Source organism: Lolium rigidum, chromosome 1, assembly GCF_022539505.1.
Source record: "Lolium rigidum isolate FL_2022 chromosome 1, APGP_CSIRO_Lrig_0.1, whole genome shotgun sequence".
NCBI lineage: Eukaryota > Viridiplantae > Streptophyta > Magnoliopsida > Poales > Poaceae > Lolium > Lolium rigidum.
Genome location: NC_061508.1, coordinates 306,698,166 through 306,716,368, shown reverse-complemented (window position 1 = coordinate 306,716,368; position 18,203 = coordinate 306,698,166). Strand labels below are relative to the sequence as shown.

The 18,203-nt window shown below is 46.2% G+C and overlaps 1 protein-coding gene and 2 pseudogenes across 1 annotated transcript; 2 read left to right on the top strand and 1 right to left on the bottom strand.

Moving 5' to 3' along the window:
* Positions 1-562: 562 nt before the first annotated feature.
* On the top strand, positions 563-6,849 carry LOC124661026 (annotated as a pseudogene).
* Positions 6,850-11,452: 4,603 nt separating this feature from the next.
* LOC124684080 lies at positions 11,453-17,616 on the top strand (annotated as a pseudogene).
* LOC124684081 (UPF0496 protein At1g20180-like) lies at positions 14,406-15,389 on the bottom strand. Its single transcript, XM_047218481.1, has one exon. It carries the CDS (start codon positions 15,387-15,389, stop codon positions 14,406-14,408), a length of 984 nt encoding a protein of 327 aa, XP_047074437.1.
* Positions 17,617-18,203: the final 587 nt, after the last annotated feature.

The following is an 18,203-nucleotide window of genomic DNA, read 5'->3' as shown; positions in this document are numbered from 1 at the left end:
CCGGCTCGCTGACCGACCCGATTTCGCTTGCTCCGGAAGGTCATGAGAAGTTCAATCTGCCCAAGTGGTTGGATTGACCTCCCAAGAAGGCTCCATGATGCCGTTTCGTAGCGCTCTTGAGCGTGTCAATGTACAAGATGCTTGCCAGGCTTCCACCATTGACAACGATCTTCATGGACGTGCAGACGGCGACGAAGAGGCCAACATCGAAACAACACTACCATTTCATCACATGGCACTCCATATTTATGGGAGTCCAAAGTACATGTGTCCGATACTCTGACTTCCTATGCAAAAACATTGGAGACACATTCCAACAAGTATACTCAAAGACCCATTATTTTTGGTATTTTTAACCCAGAGGTCAGAATAGTGCTATAGGTAGGCCTCTGTGCAATAGTACTACTTAATAGCTTTTGGGCCCATAATTCTCGTTCCCCTTTCACCTGCGCCGCCGCGCCTCACCGCGACAGCAACGGCCAGCGACCCCCTTCCTTCCCTTGAGGTTCGTCAACGGCCAGCTTGTGTGGAAATGGGCGAACGAGGCGACGCGCCGGAAGCCATGGCGCCGTCCTCGCCCCTCCTCTCGCCCCGCGCCTCCACGCCGGCGCCACCGACGGCGCGCGACGAGGTGCGGCGGCAGGTGGTGCTCGCGGCGCCTGCGGTCGCGTGCAGCCTGCTGCGAGTACAGCCTGCGAGTGGTCTCCGTCATGTTCGCCGGCCACCTCGGCGAGCTCTCCCTCTCCGGCGCCTCCGTCGCCTCCTCCTTCGCCAACGTCACCGGCTTCAGCGTCCTGGTAAGCCTCGCGGTGCAGCTGCTGATTGCCAATCATGACCAAATTGTTCGTTCCAGAGCTGAAGAGCCAATTGATCGAAAATGCAACGCGGCCACCTAGGAGCTACTACTACTCGTTTCCAAGGCACTTTTTAGCAAATTCAGCAGAAAGTAACAACAGGGTGTCATCTTCAGAATCACTTTTTCATAATGCTCTACTAACTGTGCCTGTTTGTTCCATTGCAATGCGCCAGCTGGGAATGGGAAGCGCGCTGGACACACTGTGTGGGCAATCATACGGGGCAAAACAGTACCATATGCTGGGGCCACATGCCCAGAGGGCAATCTTCGTTCTCATGCTCGCGAGCGTTCCGCTGGCCTTCGTGTTGGCCTTCACCGGCCAAATCCTCGTTGCTCTCGGTCAAAATCCAGAGATATCGTTCGAGGCTGGAGCTTACGCCCGGCTGTTGATCCCTGGTCTTTTCGCGTACGGCTTGCTCCAGTGCCTTACAAAGTTCCTGCAGGCCCAAAGCATCGTCCACCCGCTGGTAGTCTGTTCTGGAGTGACGTTGATATTCCACATTCTGCTCTGCTGGTTCCTTGTTCAGAATACAGGTCTTGCCAGCAGAGGTGCGGCTTTGGCGACCTCGATATCTTACTGGTTCAATGTGGTACTGCTAGCGATGTATGTGAAGCTCTCTGAAGCTGGCGGAAGGAGCTGGCATGGATGGTCAAGGGCGGTGCTAAAGGACGTCAACATGTATTTAAGTCTGGCCATTCCATCTACATTTATGACCTGGTAATCTTAATAGAACAATGTCTTGCTAATGAGTATTTCGGCAATAAGCATGTCTTTACAATTGGGCGAAAAGTGATGCGTGGTTTACCACCTTCTTTCTTCATGGACGTTGTTTGACTCGCAACATAGTTCAGCTTGGAGTACTGGGCATTTGAGATGGTGGTTCTCCTTGCAGGTTTTCTACCAAATCCAAAAGCTGGAAACTTCAATTTTATCCATCGGGTAAGGAAACTGAACTACAAATGCCCTCATGCATTACAGTACCCAGAATTAAAATGAATTATGTTAGCTCCAACATTGTTGCTCTATAACAAGAGTAGTTACCTGTTACACTCAAATCACCTGCCAGCAGCACTATGTTACACACCTTCCCTTTTCTATTTCTCACAATAATCATGAACAATGAAGTTGGCCAGCTTGGCATATTATGCTTTCAGATGCTTGGTTATGTGAACTAACCATAGTTCACTTTTCTAGCCTGAACACAATGTGGATGGTTTATACAATTCCAAGTGGTCTCAGCAGTGCGATAAGGTCAGGAACACAAATTTCAGAGTCGCACCCATTTCCTTTCATTTTCTGAGACACATCTCAAACTTGTACTTAACCAGTTTCAGTTCATGATTAATGTTTCTACGCAGTATTAGAGTGTCCAATGAATTAGGCGCGGGGAATCCACAAGCGAGCACGGCTATCGATTCTTATTTCAGGAATTATGTGCCTAGTAGAAGGCCTTCTTGTAGGTATCATCACAATTTGTGTACGTGATGTCCGGGGTTACATGTACAGCAATGAAGAAGAGGTGGCAAAGTATGTATCCATAATGATGCCAATTCTTGCTACTTCTAACTTCATGGATGGCCTACAATGCACGCTATCAGGTATGGCGTACAAAACACATCCTAGTATTTTTTTTGGCGTCTACTATACTGTAAGTTTCTCGATCGTGAGCAAGTCATATGTGTAAACAGAATATCATATTCCATAGCTGCTTAACACACTTTCTGTCAATACTAGTGCTGTTTGGTTTGGGCCAAGCATGTTCCCTTTGCGTAGTAGCCATCGGATCGAACTTAAACTATTAATCAATACGGTATTAACTTTCAAACCATAAATTGCTAACAAGTATTTCGAAACGGGCTCCTTTTAAGGATATTTCATGAATAATCTCGGATAGTTTTCATATATACATTGATAATAGAAGAAGCATCTTAAAATAATCACGCAAGAAAATTGCAGTTGATACTTTTAGTTTTGCTCAAACTGTCACCAACTGGTAGTTTTTTTCTCTTTCTTTTGTCGAAGCCGTAATTGTCCTAATTTTTGTATTAATGTATTGATGTGCAAATTCCTAGCACATTCTTAAAAAACATCTGTAAAGTACTCCTAAACATGAATGTCCACACTATACAAAGCTGGCAATTTGTATTTATACTTGCTTGGATATCTCTTCGATCACCAAAACTCTAGCCCTATGGATTGTAGCAAGACACATGCCCACGTGCTCTTCTAGCTCTTTGGCCAGTCTCCTAGAGTTACAACAACTCCTCCTCAGCTCCATCACCATCTCATGCACTGGAAACTTCTCACCCACCATACCCTTGCAATACATCGCCATTGAATTCTCCCGCTCAATACCGTCAGAGAGGCGCACTGCAAGGTGGCTCACCGTGTCAAAGTCCCTACCAAGAACGTAGGTGCCCTTTGCAGCAGTATCGAGTTGCTCCTGCAGCCGCTGCAATGACCGATCTTCAGAACAAATGCAAAGATAACAGCTGAAGGGATACCAACCTGTGTGCTTACTATGCTGTTGGTATCCCTTCAGCTGTTATCTGTGCATTTGTTCCGAAGATCGGTGGCAAGGTTAGTTCTTCTGTCGAAACCGTATTTGTCCTATTTTTTATCTTCATGTATTGATGTACAAATTCCTACTACAATCTAAAAAAAAACATCCGCGAAGTACTCATAAACATGAATGTCTACACTATACAAAATGAAAGCTGTTTTCATGCTTGCTTGGAAATCTCTTCGATCACCAAAACTCTAGCCCTATTGATTGTAGCAAGGCACAGGCCCACGTGCTCTTCTAGCTCCTCAGTCAGTCTCCTAGAGTTACAGGCAACTCCTCCTCGGCTCCATCACCATCTCCTGGACTGGAAACTTCTCATCCACCATCCCCTTGCAATACATCGCCATTGAATTATCCCGCTCAATACCGTCAGAGAGGCGCACTGCTAGGTGGCTCACTGTGTCAAAGTCCCTACCAAGAACGTAGGTGCCCTTTGCAGCAGTATCGAGTTGCTCCCTGCAGCCGTTGCAATGACTTTGTCTTGGAGCGCTTCAGCCTTGTGATCCTCTTCTTGAGTGGCATGGGACGAGAGCCCCATGATTGCGGACCCAACAAGAAGGCTAAATAACATCGAGTGTGCTGCTTGAGCTGATGGCAACCACACCACGAGGCCATGATAAGGCAAGTTCTTGAAAGCTTCTTGATTGTTTTCACTATCTTGAGATTCTTTGCCACTTTCTTGTGGCTTGATTTAATGGTGCTGGAGTACGGAGGAGTACTTGTCATGAACTTGTCCGAAATTGCTTCGGTGGTGGTGCTGAAAGGGTTGCTTCTAACAGGGAATGTTTCCATTCCAAGGGAAGTACTACTAGTGGCAGTATTACATCCCAACATGCTTGCTAGGAAGCTGTCCATTGATTGGTAGTTGCTTTGGGTGTTCTTGATGTTCCTCAGTAGCTGCTTGCAGACCTGCGAAGCCTCGGCACTCGGCATCAAAGTAACCAGTCACCGCGAGCTCAATCTCGGTAGATTTTATTTCCTGCAGCATGTTGTGAAGCATTGGAAGGATGATATCTTGCTTGAGGTTGAAGAAGGGCTTCAATTTCTTCCTTGTTTGATAAAAAGCGCATGTTAGACTCTGTGCGCAGCATGTTGACATACTTTTCCTCTATGTTCAGGCCATCTTGCACGCCCACAAACATTTCCATACCTGCTACAGAACACACAAATTTTCAGTTTGCAAACCTTAAATATAACAGAACCGCATGTCATCGACTTGTTTTGGAAAGAGAAACCTGAAAAGCTGCCACTGCCAATCGAAAACAAGGACATTTAAAAAGTTTGATATTCACCTTTGGATGCAGACGTTGATTCTTCAAGGCCCCCAAATGTAATCATCTTCTTCAAGTTCTTTATCCTTTGAGACAGGCACTGTTTTTCTTTTATCCACACCAATTTGCAATTGCACTACCACCTGCCTTGGCTTAAAATGTACCTCTGCCCAGGCTTAAAAGGGTTGCCCAAACATGTGCAGCTTAAGCCTTAAGTTTGCCACTCCCTGGATATCAGGGCCCTGAGGCTGTGGCAGTTCCACGATGTATTCTTGTATGACCAACCCTTGCACTCCACATAACTGTAGCATTACAACGCGGTATATCTTCATCTCTGTCCTTTACCAGCCGCCATACATACTGGAGCCCTTTAGATTGTGTGCAAGCGTTCTTGGTGTTGTTGCTTGTTGTAAGCTCTTCGAGACACTAGCAGTAATCAATTTGTGCTTCGGATGCTCAAGTTGCACTGAAGTATAGCTTCCTTCATTATGGTTTACTTGCTGCACCAAAACACGGGGTTTTTTCATATGTGTATGCAACATCTTTAGAAAATCCATCCAAGAGGATTAAAAGTGAAAACAAAAGAGTTGGGTACTAGTTGGGCATACCATAACATTTTGGAACATGTACTTTTGCAAAGAAACATTCTGGTGGATTTGAGTTCAGAAAATTTTACCAGATCAAATTTATGTTTTAAAGGAGTAAAAGTAGCAGAGTTAAAGAGGGTGAAGGTATCAGCTTTGCTGTAAACTATTTGGATAAGGATTTAGTGAATATAGTAAAAATGCAAATATAAGAAGGAAAACTAAGGGTTGCTATTTACTTTGCTTTGCTTTGCTGCAACCAATTATATTCCGATCTTTCATTTTTAAATCCTGACGGTTGGCACCTTGCCACATTTGACATGCACTGCTCTTGCTTGCACAGGAGGACGACCTGGCTTTTGTGTCTGATCACATCAATGAACATGGTATCCAGTTCTAAAAAAACAAACCACACACACGGTATCCCAAACACAAAGCTTGTACATGTGGGTGATTATCCCAATCACAAAGCTTGTACATGTGGATCACATCACCTCGCCACATGACATCACACGTATATACGTCATACGCGGCAGCTACGACATGAGCTTTTTTCAGCACATGCAATGCCTGAATAGTGACTTTTGGAATGCGCAAGCATGAAATGTGCTATCACAAATAATAAATTGATCCTCGGGTTTTTCTTTTGCATAAATTGATCCTCATGTAGTAGGGTCTCCTGCACAGTGCACAGTGCACAGTACAAACATGGCCTCTTTCCTCTCAAACATCCGACAGTCTGGGCCTTGAACAGTGCCAGCATGGGCCATGGGCCCCTGTGTAGCTCTTTCCTCCTAAACATTATTAGGTCTGGCCTTTTATAGTATGCTTCAAATGGCAACACTTTAATATTATATTACATGAGAAATTATCTATCCTTGTGGCTCTTTGGAAACATTAGTAGGTTTGGGCTTTTTTTAATATGCTTTAAATGTCCAGCTCTTTAATATTGGATTTTCCTCGTATGAGAAACGATCTATCCTACCAATCCCTGGTAGATTTAGCTGTCTTTATCTGTTTATTAATCTTAAGGTGCTGCTAGAGGGGTTGGCTGGCAGAAAGTATGCTCCTTCATCAACCTGTGTGCTTACTATGCTTGTTGGCATCCCTTCGACTTGTTATCTTTGCATTTGTTACGAAGATCGGTGGCATGGTAAGTTCTACCATCTTTTGTGCGGTTACGGTAGGATATATTGTGCCTGGTTTCTAGTCTGAGTCGCCTTTGTTTGTGGCAGGGGCTTTGGTTGGGGATCATATGTGCAATGGCAGTGCAAATATTAGCTCTGCTTGTGATGATGCTTCGTACCAACTGGGATAGAGAGGTATGTATATTCGTGCTCTCTATTGATTAAATTAGATGGTATATAGATCTGATCTTTTGTTTCTGTTGTAGGCTGAAATAACATGGGCTAGGACTAGAGTTCAGGAATCAGATGGCAGGGTAGCGTTGGTTTGAATGCCATAGTTTCTCGTTATAACGCCAATAAGCTAGGTAGATGCTCTATCTATCTTATACTTTTTCATATCTGTCCGATGTAAATTTGCTATGATCAAGTGATTGATCAGTTTTAGCCCTTTTTTATGCATGGATGATACCATCAACACTTTATTTTTTTGCGAAAAATCCACCGATCTATTCATACTCATCGACGGTAGTACAAGAAAACCTAAAAGTAATATAAATTACAAGTAGGTCCTTGGACCACCTAGCAACGATAACAAGCACTCGAATGAGCCGAAGGCGCCCCACCGTCCTAGCCTCTGCCTCAATGGAGCCTCGTAGTAGAGCTTATTGAAGTAGATTAACGGGAAGTCGCCGTGCTAAGGCCCCAAAAGACAATCACGAGAAAATAATCGTCATCGATGAAGAGAAGCATGTCAAGCTTCATGCACTAGCCAACGCAACCAAAAGTCCGGACTGATGGAAAGGGCTGGGCAATCCACTTAGACGTATCAACACCCCTCCTCACGTATGACGGGAGAAGAGAAGAGAAGGTCAACACGTGGAACTCAGAGGTAGACAAAGGCCTTTCACATGGACGGAGGGGGCACCAGCAATATTTTCGCCACACAGGACTCGAACTCGAGACCTTGCCTCTGATACCATATCAAGCTTCATGCACTAGCCAACGCAATCAAAAGTCCGAACTGGTGGAAACCAAAAGTCCGAAAGTCACCAAAAGTCAACACGTAAGTTGCTGAACAGAGTTGAGACACAGCAAGAGCTAGTTGCCGAACGGAGTTGAGACACATCAATAGCTACACATTATTGGGTTAAAAATAGAGGTATCAATCATGCTGCTACATCATCATCTTTTAAGGGCTCATGGCTTGTTTCGCGCTCGGTAAGTCGTGTTTCACCATCGTCATATATGTTGCCGAACGGAGTCGAGTCGAGACACAGCAAGAGCTACATGTAAGTTGCCGAACGGAGTTGAGACACATCAAGAGCTACACGTTACTGGGGTAAGAGCATGTCTAACATGCCCCTTATAACCCGCCCACCCCGTAAAATTCCGGCGAGATACGGGGCAGGCGCGGTTTGGACCGTCTAGCAGGCCCCGTATTCGGGCCGCCCCGTTTCGGCGGAATACGGGGCCCAGGAAATCGGCCCCTCCGCCCCCTACTTATACCGGGCGCAGGTGCGAGTGAGGGGTTAACCCCTCACTCGCAACCCTAGCTCCGCCGTGCGCCGCCGCCGCCTCCACCCTGCTCCGGCGAGCAATTCCTCCCTCCCCCGCGCCGCATTCCACCCGCCGCCACCTGCATGGACTCCCGCCGCCGTAGTAGCGCCTCGCCGGCGAGCGGATCGAAGCGATCCCGCTCGCCGGACACCGTGGAGGAAGCCTGGCGGCTCAAGTGCAAGCGCTCCGCCGCGGGGAGCCGCCGTGCGGCGTGCCGGTACGCCGGCGCGCTCTACGTGCCGGATGCGCTCCGGGAGTACGCCGCGGGTGGGCGGTGGTACCGGCAAGATCCGCCGCTCAAGCCGATGAGCGGCGAAGCCTTCGAGAAGTGGCTCACCGAGTGGCAGCGTGACCGCGCGGCGAAGGCGGCATGGAGGGCGAAGGCGGTGCGGAGAAAGAGGAGGCGGCGGAGGAGGAGGCGGCCATCCGGCGTGCGGTGGCCGAATCCGAGGCGGATGCCGCCGAGAAAGCTCGGGCGGAGGCAGAGGAGGAGGCGACGGCCATCGCCGCCGTGGCGGAATTCCAGGCGAAAGAGGCTGCCGCCAGGGAGCCTTTCGTGCCATTCATCATCCTCGAGTAGCTAGGATCGCAGTAGATTGCTATGTATATGTATGATCCAGTGTATGATCAATGAAGATGAACTATGGTTTAATTTTCCCGGGGTTTTAATTTTTAAAAATACAGGGCGGAATACGGGGTCTGCTAGACGAAATGGTTCAGCAAGACGCACTTTTAGGATACGGGGCGAGAAACTCGTGTTATACGGGGCAGACAAATAAGGGGCCTGTTAGACCTGCTCTAAGAAAAATAGACCAATCAATCAAGTTGTTGCTCTCTGTGGCTAGCTAGCACTCTCAAAGCTAATAGTTGGGAAACCTAGGCGGTGATTGAGTTGATTACCGGCCTGGCCGCTCGCATGCCTCAAAGCCATCAATGCCTCAATTTAGGGAGGATCGAAATTTGATGAGACCATTATTGGGAAAACAATAGTCATCTTGCACTATCAATTAACACATGAGGAGTTGTTTCCGTTGATGGGAATGAGACAGGTCAGCAATCCGTGTGCTCTGTGCATCTCAGCCAGTAGCACTGTGTGACACACCTTCCCTTTTCCATTTCTCAAAATTATCATGAACAAGTAGTTGGCTAGCTTGGCATATTATGCTTTCAGATGCTTGGTTATGTGAACTAACCATGCTTCACTTTTCTAGCCTAAACACAATGTGGATGGTTTATACAATTCCAAGTGGTCTCAGCAGTGCGATAAGGTCAGGAACACAAATTTCAGAATCACACCCGTTTCCTTTCATTTTCTGAGACACATCTCAAACTTGTACTTAACCAGTTTCAGTCATGATTAATGTTTCTACGCAGTATTAGAGTGTCCAATGAATTAGGCGCGGGGAATCCACAAGCTGCACGGCTATCGATTCTTATTTCAGGAATTATGTGCCTAGTAGAAGGCCTTCTTGTAGTCATCATCACAATTTGTGTACGTGATGTACGGGGTTACCTGTACAGCAATGAAGAAGAGGTGGCAAAGTATGTATCCATAATGATGCCAATTCTTGCTACTTCTAACTTCATGGATGGCCTACAATGCACGCTATCAGGTATGGCGTAGAAAACACATCCTAGTATTTTTTTTTGGTGTCTACTATACTGTAAGTTTCTCGCCACAGATGTACCGGCAGTTGATGGGCCGGGATCAAGTTGTACCGGCAGAATATGGGCCGCCATATGTTTTGACACTTGCTGGCAATTTGTTTGCCGGTGCTCCTCCATCTGTCCCGGCAGCAAGTCTGCCCTCTCTTACTTGTGCCGGCAGTTATTTTTCCTGGCGGTTAAATTGCCTGCTTAGGTGGACTTTTACCGGCAGTTCTCTGCCCTCTTGTTTGGTCCATGGTGTAGTGCCAGCAATGGCGGTCACGATGTCAACAATGTTTCGAACACCTTCTGCCTACTTGTAGTCGAGGTCGAGGTACATCCCCTGCACCTCATTCCCCTGAGCATGGGTGAAATCACTAATCCCCGGAGTGGGCGGCGACGCTGTTCAGGCATCGTTTACTCCTTGGAGGTGTCGTCTAGGGACTGCGGGAAGGTGCTCATGTTGTGTTTAGTTCGTGGTCTACCTATGCTGGTGTTTCCCGAGGTGTGGTGTTGGCATGCTCGGCCGGAGCTCTTCCACAAGTGGTTCTTCTTGCCATTGATTCAAAGCCCTTGGACCTGTCACATGTGAGTTCTCGCATTGCATGGCGATGTTGGCACCTTATTATTGTCGTGTCTTATTTTGGTTACCCCGTCCTATCGTTTGTGTCTTGCTAGGTGGTTAGTGTTGTGGTCGACAACATCTTTTAAAGAGGTTTTCGTGCTTGTTATCTCGTTCCTTGGAAAATCGTCCTATGTGTGCATATATGCTCTAGGGAGAGATGTTGAACCTTCCGATGGTATGTCACCCTTCGAATCAGGGTGAGAAGGTACTCATGATCAACCGCCACATGTTGACCAACGCCCTGGTGACGAGCTCGCACTTGCCTGCAAACAAATCCCCGCACTCATTAGCCCACGCGCCGACGCTATATATTCGGGTTGTCGAGGGACACGTCGCCGGAGGTCGGAGAGTCTATCGTATGTGTCGGCAGGTCCAAGCATCGACCTCAACATCCTGACGCCGTCCCCATTACCTGCAAATGTGAAAATACTTGTTGCCCGACGCCGTCCCTATTCCCCGCAACTCATTGAAGGTATGCTGTCGCGGCCCGGCTCGCTGACCGACCCGATTTCGCTTGCTCCGGAAGGTCATGAGAAGTTCAATCTGCCCAAGTGGTTGGATTGACCTCCCAAGAAGGCTCCATGATGCCTTTTCGTAGCGCTCTTGAGCGTGTCAATGTACAAGATGCATGTCCGGCTTCCACCATTGACAACGATCTTCATGGACGTGCAGGCGGCGACGAAGAGGCCAACATCGAAACAACACTACCATTTCATCACATGGCACTCCATATTTATGGGAGTCCAAAGTACATGTGTCCGATACTCTGACTTCCTATGCGAAAACATTGGAGACACATTCCAACAAGTATACTCCGAGACCCATTATTTTTCGTATTTTTAACCCAGGTAAGGATAGTGCTATAGGTAGGCTTCTGTGCAATAGTACTACTTAAAAGCTTTTGGGCCAAGTCCAAACCCAATTTAGCCCAACACTACCAAACTGGGCCCATAATTTTCGTTCCCCTTTCACCTGCGCCGCCGCGCCTCACCGCGACAGCAACGGCCAGCGTGCGTCCCCCCTTCCTTCCCTTGAGGTTCGTCAACGGCCAGCTTGGGCGGAAATGGGCGAACGAGGCGACGCGCCGGAAGCCATGGCGGCGTCCTCGCCCCTCCTCTCGCCCCGCGCCTCCACGCCGGCGCCACCGACGGCGCGGGACGAGGTGCGGCGGCAGGTGGTGCTCGCTGCGCCTCTGGTCGCGTGCAGCCTGCTGCAGTACAGCCTGCAGGTGGTCTCCGTCATGTTCGCCGGCCACCTCGGCGAGCTCTCCCTCTCCGGCGCCTCCGTCGCCTCCTCCTTCGCCAACGTCACCGGCTTCAGCGTCCTGGTAAGCCTCGCCTCGTGGTACCGCTCCTGATTGCGAAGCATGGACAAATTGTTCGTTCCAGAGCTGAACAGCCAATTGATTCGAAAATGCAACGCGGCCGCCTAGTAGCTACTACTCGTTTCCAAGGCACGTTTTAGCAAAATCAGCAGAAAGTAACAACAGGGTGTCCTCTTTACAAGCACTTTTTTCTAATGCTCTACTACTAGGTGATGCATACTACAAATTGCAAGTAAACTTACTGATAATAACTGTGCCTGTTTGTTCCATCGCAACGCGCCAGCTGGGAATGGGAAGCGCGCTGGACACACTGTGTGGGCAATCATACGGAGCAAAGCAGTACGGTATGCTGGGGACACACGCTCAGAGGGCAATCTTCGTTCTCATGCTCGCGAGCGTTCCGCTGGCCTTCGTGTTGGCCTTCACCGGCCAAATCCTCGTCGCTCTCGGTCAAAATCCAGAGATATCATACGAGGCTGGAGTCTACGCCCGGCTGTTGATCCCTGGTATTTTCGCGTACGGCTTGCTCCAGTGCCTTACAAAGTTCCTGCAGGCCCAAAGCATCGTCCACCCGCTGGTAGTCTGTTCTGGAGTGACGTTCGTATTCCACATTCTGCTGTGCTGGTTCCTTGTTCAGAATTCCGGTCTTGCCAGCAGAGGTGCGGCTTTGGCGACCTCGATATCTTACTGGTTCAATGTGGTACTGCTAGTGATGTATGTGAAATTCTCTGAAGCTGGCGGAAGGAACTGGCATGGATGGTCAAGTGCGGTGCTAAAGGATGTCAACATGTATTTGGGCCTTGCCATTCCATCTACATTTATGACCTGGTAATCTTAATAGAACAATGTCTTGCTAATGAGTATTTCGGCAATAAGCATGTCTTTACAATTGGGCGAAAAGTGATGTGTGGTTTACCACCTTCTTTCTTCATGGACGTTGTTTGACTCGCAACATAGTTCAGCTTGGAGTACTTGGGCATTTGAGATGGTGGTTCTCCTTGCAGGTTTTCTACCAAATCCAAAACTGGAAACTTCAATTTTATCCATCAGGTAAGGAAACTGAACTACAAAAATGCCCTCATGCATTACAGTACTCAGAATTACTAATAAGAAGATGAATTCTGGTAGCTCCAGCATTGTTGCTCTATAACAAGACTAGTTACCTGTTACACTCAAATCACCTGCCAGGTAGCACTATGTGACACACCTTCCCTTTTCTATTTCTCACAATAATCATGAACAATGAAGTTGGCCAGCTTGGCATATTATGCTTTCAGATGCTTGGTTATGTGAACTAACCATAGCTTCACTTTTCTAGCCTGAACACAATGTGGATGGTTTATACAATTCCAAGTGGTCTCGAGCGGTGCGATAAGGTCAGGAACACAAATTTCAGAATCGCACCCGTTTCCTTTCATTTTCTGAGACACATCTCAAACTTGTACTTAACCAGTTTCAGTTCATGATTAATGTTTCTACGCAGTATTAGAGTGTCCAATGAATTAGGCGCGGGGAATCCACAAGCAGCACGGCTATCGATTCTTATTTCAGGAATTATGTGCCTAGTAGAAGGCCTTCTTGTAGGTATCATCACAATTTGTGTACGTGATGTCTGGGGTTACATGTACAGCAATGAAGAAGAGGTGGCAAAGTATGTATCCATAATGATGCCAATTCTTGCTACTTCTAACTTCATGGATGGCCTACAATGCACGCTATCAGGTATGGCGTACAAAACACATCCTAGTATTTTTTTTGGCGTCTACTATACTGTAAGTTTCTCGATCGTGAGCAAGTCATATGTGTAAACAGAATATCATATTCCATAGCTGCTTAACACACTTTCTGTCAATACTAGTGCTGTTTGGTTTGGGCCAAGCATGTTCCCTTTGCGTAGTAGCCATCAGACTGAACTTAAACTATTAATCAATACGGTATTAACTTTCAAACCATAAATTGCTAACAAGTATTTCGAAACGGGCTCCTTTTAAGGATATTTCATGAATAATCTCGGATAGTTTTCATATATACATTGATAATAGAAGAAGCATCTTAAAATAATCACGCAAGAAAATTGCAGTTGATACTTTTAGTTTTGCTCAAACTGTCACCAACTGGTAGTTTTTTTCTCTTTCTTTTGTCGAAGCCGTAATTGTCCTAATTTTTGTATTAATGTATTGATGTGCAAATTCCTAGCACATTCTTAAAAAACATCTGTAAAGTACTCCTAAACATGAATGTCCACACTATACAAACTGGCAGCTGTATTTATACTTGCTTGGATATCTCTTCGATCACCAAAACTCTAGCCCTATGGATTGTAGCAAGACACATGCCCACGTGCTCTTCTAGCTCTTTGGCCAGTCTCCTAGAGTTACAACAACTCCTCCTCAGCTCCATCACCATCTCATGCACTTGGAAACTTCTCACCCACCATACCCTTGCAATACATCGCCATTGAATTCTCCCGCTCAATACCGTCAGAGAGGCGCACTGCAAGGTGGCTCACCGTGTCAAAGTCCCTACCAAGAACGTAGGTGCCCTTTGCAGCAGTATCGAGTTGCTCCTGCAGCCGCTGCAATGACCGATCTTCAGAACAAATGCAAAGATAACAGCTGAAGGGATACCAACCTGTGTGCTTACTATGCTGTTGGTATCCCTTCGGTCGTTATACTGTGCATTTGTTCGAAGATCGGTGGCAAGGTTAGTTCTTACTGTCGAAACCGTATTTGTCCTATTTTTTATCTTCATGTATTGATGTACAAATTCCTACTACAATCTAAAAAAAAACATCCATGAAGTACTCATAAACATGAATGTCTACACTATACAAAATGAAAGCTGTTTTCATGCTTGCTTGGAAATCTCTTCGATCACCAAAACTCTAGCCCTATTGATTGTAGCAAGGCACAGGCCCACGTGCTCTTCTAGCTCCTCAGTCAGTCTCCTAGAGTTACAGCAACTCCTCCTCAGCTCCATCACCATCTCCTGGACTGGAAACTTCTCATCCACCATCCCCTTGCAATACATCGCCATTGAATTATCCCGCTCAATACCGTCAGAGAGGCGCACTGCTAGGTGGCTCACTGTGTCAAAGTCCCTACCAAGAACGTAGGTGCCCTTTGCAGCAGTATCGAGTTGCTCCTGCAGCCGTTGCAATGACTTTGTCTTGGAGCGCTTCAGCCTTGTGATCCTCTTCTTGAGTGGCATGGGACAGAGCCCCATGATTGCAGACCCAACAAGAAGGCTAAATAACATCAGGTGTGCTGCTGAGCTGATGGCAACCACACCACAGGCCATGATAAGGCAAGTTCTTGAAAGCTTCTTGATTGTTTTCACTATCTTGAGATTCTTTGCCACTTTCTTGTGGCTTGATTTAATGGTCTGGAGTACGGAGGAGTACTTGTCATGAACTTGTCTGAAATTGCTTCTGGTGGTGGTGCTGAAAGGGTTGCTTCTAACAGGGAATGTTTCCATTCCAAGGGAAGTACTACTAGTGGCAGTATTACATCCCAACATGCTTGCTAGGAAGCTGTCCATTGATTGGTAGTTGCTTTGGGTGTTCTTGATGTTCCTCAGTAGCTGCTTGCAGACCTCTGAAGCCTCAGCACTGGCATCAAAGTAACCAGTCACCGCGAGCTCAATCTCGGTAGATTTTATTTCCTGCAGCATGTTGTGAAGCATTGGAAGGATGATATCTTGCTGAGGTTGAAGAAGGGCTTCAATTTCTTCCTTGTTTGATAAAAAGCGCATGTTAGACTCTGTGCGCAGCATGTTGACATACTTTTCCTCTATGTTCAGGCCATCTTGCACGCCCACAAACATTTCCATACCTTGCTGAGAACACACAAATTTTCAGTTTGCAAACCTTAAATATAACAGAACCGCATGTCATCGACTTGTTTTGGAAAGAGAAACCTGAAAAGCTGCCACTGCCAATCGAAAACAAGGACATTTAAAAAGTTTGATATTCACCTTTGGATGCAGACGTTGATTCTTCAAGGCCCCCAAATGTAATCATCTTCTTCAAGTTCTTTATCCTTTGAGACGAGCATCTGTTTTCTTTTATCCACACCAATTTGCAATTGCACTACCACCTGCCTTGGCTTAAAATGTACCTCTGCCCGGGCTTAAAAGGGTTGCCCAAACATGTGCAGCTTAAGCCTTAAGTTTGCCACTCCCTGGATATCGGGGCCCACGAGGCTGTGGCAGTTCCACGATGTATTCTTGTATGACCAACCCTTGCACTCCACATAACTGTAGCATTACAACGCGGTATATCTTCATCTCTGTCCTTTACCAGCCGCCATACATACTGGAGCCCTTTAGATTGTGTGCAAGCGTTCTTGGTGTTGTTGCTGTTGTAAGCTACTGAGACACTAGCAGTAATCAATTTGTGCTTCGGATGCTCAAGTTGCCTGAAGTATAGCTTCCTTCATTATGGTTTACTTGCCTGCACCAAAACACAGGGTTTTTTTCATATGTGTATGCAACATCTTTAGAAAATCCATCCAAGAGGATTAAAAGTGAAAACAAAAGAGTTGGGTACTAGTTGGGCATACCATAACATTTTGGAACATGTACTTTTGCAAAGAAACATTCTGGTGGATTTGAGTTCGGAAAATTTTACCAGATCAAATTTATGTTTTAAAGGAGTAAAAGTAGCAGAGTTAAAGAGGGTGAAGGTATCAGCTTTGCTGTAAACTATTTGGATAAGGATTTAGTGAATATAGTAAAAATGCAAATATAAGAAGGAAAACTAAGGGTTGCTATTTACTTTGCTTTGCTTTGCTGCAACCAATTATATTCCAGTCTTTCATTTTTAAATCCTGACGGTTGGCACCTTGCCACATTTGACATGCACTGCTCTTGCTTGCACAGGAGGACGACCTGGCTTTTGTGTCTGATCACATCAATGAACATGGTATCCAGTTCTAAAAAAACAAACCACACACACGGTATCCCAAACACAAAGCTTGTACATGTGGGTGATTATCCCAATCACAAAGCTTGTACATGTGGATCACATCACCTCGCCACATGACATCACACGTATATACGTCATACGCGGCAGCTCTGACATGAGCTTTTTTTCAGCACATGCAATGCCTGAATAGTGACTTTTGGAATCTGCAAGCATGAAATGTGCTATCACAAATAATAAATTGATCCTCGGGTTTTCTTTTGCATAAATTGATCCTCATGTAGTAGGGTCTCCTGCACAGTGCACAGTGCACAGTACAAACATGGCCTCTTTCCTCTCAAACATCCGACAGTCTGGGCCTTGAACAGTGCCAGCATGGGCCATGGGCCCCTGTGTAGCTCTTTCCTCCTAAACATTATTAGGTCTGGCCTTTTATAGTATGCTTCAAATGGCAACACTTTAATATTATATTACATGAGAAATTATCTATCCTTGTGGCTCTTTGGAAACATTAGTAGGTTTGGGCTTTTTTTAATATGCTTTAAATGTCCAGCTCTTTAATATTGGATTTTCCTCGTATGAGAAACGATCTATCCTACCAATCCCTGGTAGATTTAGCTGACTTTATCTGTTTATTAATCTTAAGGTGCTGCTAGAGGGGTTGGCTGGCAGAAAGTATGCTCCTTCATCAACCTGTGTGCTTACTATGCTGTTGGCATCCCTTCAGCTGTTATCTTTGCATTTGTTCTGAAGATCGGTGGCATGGTAAGTTCTACCATCTTTTGTGCAGTTCTGGTAGGATATATTGTGCCTGGTTTCTAGTCTGAGTCGCCTTTGTTTGTGGCAGGGGCTTTGGTTGGGGATCATATGTGCAATGGCAGTGCAAATATTAGCTCTGCTTGTGATGATGCTTCGTACCAACTGGGATAGAGAGGTATGTATATTCGTGCTCTCTATTGATTAAATTAGATGGTATATAGATCTGATCTTTTGTTTCTGTTGTAGGCTGAAATAACATGGGCTAGGACTAGAGTTCAGGAATCAGATGGCAGGGTAGCGTTGGTTTGAATGCCATAGTTTCTCGTTATAACGCCAATAAGCTAGGTAGATGCTCTATCTATCTTATACTTTTTCATATCTCGTCCGATGTAAATTTGCTATGATCAAGTGATTGATCGGTTTTAGCCCTTTTTTATGCATGGATGATACCATCAACACTTTATTTTTTTGCGAAAAATCCACCGATCTATTCATACTCATCGACGGTAGTACAAGAAAACCTAAAAGTAATATAAATTACAAGTAGGTCCTTGGACCACCTAGCAACGATAACAAGCACTCGAATGAGCCGAAGGCGCCCACCGTCCTAGCCTCTCGCCTCAATGGAGCCTCGTAGTAGAGCTTATTGAAGTAGATTAACGGGAAGTCGCCGTGCTAAGGCCCCAAAAGACAATCACGAGAAAATAATCGTCATCGATGAAGAGAAGCATGTCAAGCTTCATGCACTAGCCAACGCAACCAAAAGTCCGGACTGATGGAAAGGGCTGGGCAATCCACTTAGACGTATCAACACCCCTCCTCACGTATGACGGGAGAAGAGAAGAGAAGGTCAACACGTGGAACTCAGAGGTAGACAAAGGCCTTTCACATGGACGGAGGGGGCACCAGCAATATTTTCGCCACACAGGACTCGAACTCGAGACCTTGCCTCTGATACCATA